Source organism: Trachymyrmex septentrionalis, unplaced genomic scaffold, assembly GCF_001594115.1.
Source record: "Trachymyrmex septentrionalis isolate Tsep2-gDNA-1 unplaced genomic scaffold, Tsep1.0 scaffold95, whole genome shotgun sequence".
Taxonomy (NCBI): Eukaryota; Metazoa; Arthropoda; class Insecta; order Hymenoptera; family Formicidae; genus Trachymyrmex; species Trachymyrmex septentrionalis.
The window spans coordinates 394,048-399,222 of NW_017306139.1; the positions used below are offsets into that span (position 1 = coordinate 394,048).

At 36.9% G+C, this 5,175-nt stretch overlaps 1 protein-coding gene across 1 annotated transcript in view; it reads left to right on the top strand.

Moving 5' to 3' along the window:
* Window positions 1-5,175, top strand: part of LOC108756145 (sn1-specific diacylglycerol lipase alpha) — a 38,949-nt gene that overhangs the window by 31,207 nt on the left and 2,567 nt on the right. Inside the window, exon 13 of the mRNA XM_018499746.1 lies at window positions 4,399-4,763. Within this exon, the coding sequence (XP_018355248.1) occupies window positions 4,399-4,763 (365 nt within the window). The remainder of the gene's footprint in view (window positions 1-4,398; window positions 4,764-5,175) is intronic.

The window sequence follows — 5,175 nt, forward strand, 5'->3', positions numbered from 1 at the left end:
AGTTGGCCGTTATTGGTTTGCGGGTCAAACGAAAGATGCGCATTATTTTTTTATGTTTCTCTTAGATCAATCTGTATTCTTCATTTTCTCTTCTTGTTTTGCTACTGCACGTAAACTGACTGTAATCTAAAATATAAACTGAAAAATGGAGGCACATGTCTGTACTCTTTTGTAAAAACAATATTTCGCATTCTCGTTGCGCATTTATCGTTGAAAAACGATACTCAAATTGACTATGTATAATTTTTATCCATTTTCGAAATTACGTATAAATTTTCAACACAATACGATTTGGATGATCGTATTGAGTACTAAATACACGATGATGTGGAATAAAATATATTTTACACTGGACGTTTTTTGTGAGTGCATACGATTTCTGTAATAACTATGTTATTTTGTATAAATTATGATTTTTTAATTATAATACAATATTTTCTACCACAAGAATGACGTGGTTATTCGAGGCTTTTTAATAATTTTTTTATGCTTGACGTATCGCTACGCTTGGAAATAAAATTAAAAATAAAATATGAAGTAAAAAAAAAAACTCGTACAGGATATATAATGAAATTATATATTAGTTATATGTAAATACTCGTTTCAAATCTCAGTTCCATTTCGAGCGTTTGATACGTGTTGTAAAACATTATGTTATTAGTAACTTTGTTTGCGCTCATCAGTTATTTATCAATTTAAGTTGCGTCACGCAGCCGCTGTGTTTTTGCTATTCTGCAATTTACTTGTTTTATTAATATTATTATTATTTTTATCGCATCTTTGCCGTAGACAGTTCTGTCAACATTAAATAGTGATCTTGTACATCTAGCGATAAATACGCATGATTAAACAATTTTTGGTTTTTCAAACAAGTGAAACGTATATATTAGAAAAAAGAATTTCGTAATAAACCGTCAAAAGAAAGAATACAATTAACGTAGCTAATGTTGAAATTAATGTTTTAAATAATTCGGCATTGGGGTGTTTGATTGTTCTAACTATAGTTCAAATTGAAATTCCGACACGATAGGAAAATCAGATATGATTATCTAAGCGTTGTACCGACTCGCAATTAGACAATTGCAATTTAGCCCGAAATAGGATCAAGAAGTTACATTATAACGAAGTCAGACGATTAAATCGTGTGATTAAATGGTGCAACAACGATCCTTTTTGCATGCACGTTATTATCGTAGATCTACAGTGAGAAGGAAATTGATGTTTAACTTGATTCTAATCGAGTCTAATCGCCCATCAGTTTGGATTCAGCTAGCAAGAGGCATTTTCGAAAAAAAAAAAAAAAAAGAGGAGTACAATCGCGAGAATATCATAATACAAGGTCGATGCATTCAGAGCAAACATGAGAAACAGCTATTACTTACAATTACAATTAGTTTACCGATCGGGCTTAGTTTAACGGACGTGGCATTCGGCGTTTAAACTTGTTGAAACCTCGAGGCAATTTAGTAGGAGTACTGTAAAACAATATTTAATTTTCGAGACCCCTTTCAAATGTATATTTGGAAGAATCTGTCGTAAAAAAAATCGGCCGAGCTAAGCGAATGAGTGGTGAGTGAAATGAGCGCAAAGCGGGTGGCTGAGGGTGGCTACGATGTGGATTAGGTGTTGGCGTGCAGAGATCGGGGCTGCGCAGAAGTGGGGGCAGCGACGGGGCCGGGGGCCGATGCTACTGCAACCATCGCGGTGATAGACACGACGGCGACCGAGTTCAGAGGGCCTCCCCTCGATCGCCACCCGAACATCGTGACGTTCCATCATCGGGGTACATTGGACGCCCGCGCTACCGCACCCTCGCGTCATGACATAAGGTACTTGGACGGGGGGGAAACTTGATTCGTTCTGATCCAGGGCTCGAACACCTCACGTAGAAAAATCGTGAATGATCCTCAAATATCCCGGCGGATATATCCTCCGAGAATTTTCGAAAATCCGTCTGAAATTGATCCGCGTGAAAACGAGGAATAAACGTGCTCGAGGCGGCTCGGAAGTAGTATACACTTAATGTTTTCTTCTCTTTATCTCTATCGCTTCATTTTATGCGATATATATATGTAAAGGACAAAGACCGTTTTTCCTTACATTTCGAAGAAATATCTGTTACACACCAGCAATACAAATGTTTATTTTACGATTAAAACGATATGACAGGTTTTACGAACGTGATGTTATTTTTCTTCTTTTTGCAAGGAAACAAATTTTCACATATGGAAATATGATATTTGATTTAAGATTCAATTTTTATAATTGTCACTTGATATGATACCATTAACATATATGTATACCAAAGTATTCTTCTTCTTGGAACGTACTAGAATAAAATATTTTGCGTGGAATCAAACTGATTGTGAGATATTTTGCAAGTATTAAGGTTGTGTGAAATGATATTCTGTGAGGAATGAAACCGGGAATAATAATTCGATTCGCGTCATGGTTCAATGTAAATTTCGGTATACGAAGTACTAATTAGACTGAAATATCCGAGATTTTGTTGATCAATTTCAAGGCGAGGTATTCAATTATTGCGCTCCGACAAAAGGGGTAAGGCACTTCCTGACGCAACATTGATCGTAATTCGTAATCATAAATCGAGAACGCATATACATACACACATACACACACGCATATACGTAAATGCATGCGCATCATGCACTGATTGATGATCTAGAATAGAGTTTGGCGAGAGTATCTGCATGCTGATAACTATTATGATCGAACAGGTGTGATTGACAATAGTATGAAGTAGCGTCGAGATTGATGTTTGCAAGGATAACTGTTTAGGAAGTGACATACACACATGACTTAGGTAATCAATAATTAATTTGTATGAACAATACCATTTTAAAGCGCAAGTATATTTATTACAAACTCTAAAAGACGATTGCTAGTAAGACGTTAACAAATTCTTATTCGATGTACGAAAGATAGCTTTTATCTCCTAGTTTTCATTTATAAAAACAAATTCTTATTTTGCGATGACAGACCTTTTCTCACACATAAAAATCAAAAATATATAGATACTATAAATAAAAAGATGAAAAAATATAATTAATAGCGCTTGCAGCAATATGATGTAAAAACAATATAAAAGAAGAAATATAATTTTTTTAAACAAATATCAGAGATATAAGAAGCTTCTAAATGCTCACTTACTCTTTCACGGAAAATATTTTACCATGAATCTATAAAATTGTAAAAAAAGTCATAGGAATACGAGAAACATTTTTTAAAAGACCAAGTTAAAAGTAGACTTTTTCGAATAATGAATATTTTGAATGAACTTTGGCTAAGCAGAAAAAGCTCGGGATTCATCTTTTTAAAAAGAGGCTTCGTTGGACATGACATGAAAGATTAAAATTTCATTGCCACAAAAGAAAAATCGGGATAACGGCAATTCTTATCGTTGAGCGGAGCGTAAATGCTTCAAAATTGTTAGACAGATTAACTTCTTTGATGCAAACAGAGAAAGAAGAGTTTGTGATTTGAGAAAAATTTATGCTTGACGAAGTCAGAGAAATAAATATCTCGTTCCAGACTTCCATTTGGGGTCTTATCGACTTTATCATCTAAATTCTAATATTCTCATTATCCTCATTAAACATTTCGCGATTACTTCCGACTCTTATGCTAATTGACTGAGTTCATGTTGATTTGCGGTTGAAGCACGGATATTAGCTATCTCCGATGCGATGGCCATCGAAAATTACAACGGATCGCTTTCAAAAGCTTGAACGAAAAATCTTGACAAATATATAAAGATTTCTTGATTTACAATAATATACTCTGTCTAAATAGTTGATACGATAAGCAATAAATTAATAGTAAAAGAAAAAAAGAATGGATAAATGAAAATATTTATTTACAAAAATCACACAAATAAAGGAGTTCGCATAGGGTGTCGATAAATTATAGGTACAAAATTTGAACGTTAGAATAGCAACGTAGGTTTAGAAATAAACAGAGAAATGTCGCTTATAAATAAATTTGTAGAAGTACTAGGTGATAGAAAATGGATTTCTTGAAAATCGATATAACATAAGCGCAAATGGCGTATCCTTGTTCCTTTTATTCAAGCTCAGGAAATTTATTTAAGTAAGATTTTACGAAAACATTCAAGATGTAGAAAAATAAAATGGCAAACCCCCGAATCCTTGCTCTTCTTCTACGAGATAACTCGTTCCAATTTTCACGTGACATTTAATTGTCAAGCGTTTCAAGGTAGAAAATTGAAACGAGAGAAACATAACGAGATGTTTGCTAAGCGAAAATCGATTTCGAGCTCGAGAAATTCGTGGACGAGATTTGTACCTGTAGTTTCGCGACACTCTATAACGAGAGGCACGACTGTATCCCACGTCGTGGCTCGCGTCGTGCGACCAGGTTGTGACGACTCTGGGACCGGCGAAACCGCAGCGACTAGTGTCCGGGCACGCGTCCTCGACGGAGGTGTCGTCGGAGGCGGCGCGCGAGCATCAGACGATTGAAATCCAGGAGCTGGAGCTGCAAGAGCAGGAAATGCGAGCCCTGTTGTCGCCGTCCAGCCCGACCAGATACCATTTGGGCAATCTAGCCGGTACCCCGCCGCACCGGCTCTGCCTGGAGACGAGCTTCACGTCGTTGCAGAGCCCGACGGACATACCACAGGCCGGTCGCGAGCTCAGCGTGGACTCCCGAGGTATCCCGTGGGAGTACGTCAGCCTCGCCAGCGAGCTGCTCAACACGCCCAGGCCGGAAGACGGCAAACCGTAAGGATGATGAACCACTTAGAACCCTTCGCGATCCGGCAGCAATCGATAATCAAGGATCGAAATTGATGTAACTGATATCATTTCCTTTCAAGCATTTGGTTGACGACTAATCAGAAGAGAGAATTTTACTAATTGGCCGTTTCCAGTATTATTTGTTGATCCGTATCCTTCAGGATAGTCTTGATACGCGCAAACGGTCTTTGTACAATTCCTTCTTCAAACATTTTAGACCGCTCCGGATCGCGAAGGATTAATATCAGGATTACGGGAACGAATCCCGAAGAAGAGGAGATTGATAGCAGCGATAGAAGTGATGACGTTGAACTCTGGCCACCAGCACGACGATGCTATCGTATCTTTGTTGGACATCTTAAAAAAAAAAAAAAAAAAAAAAAAAAAAAAAAAAAAA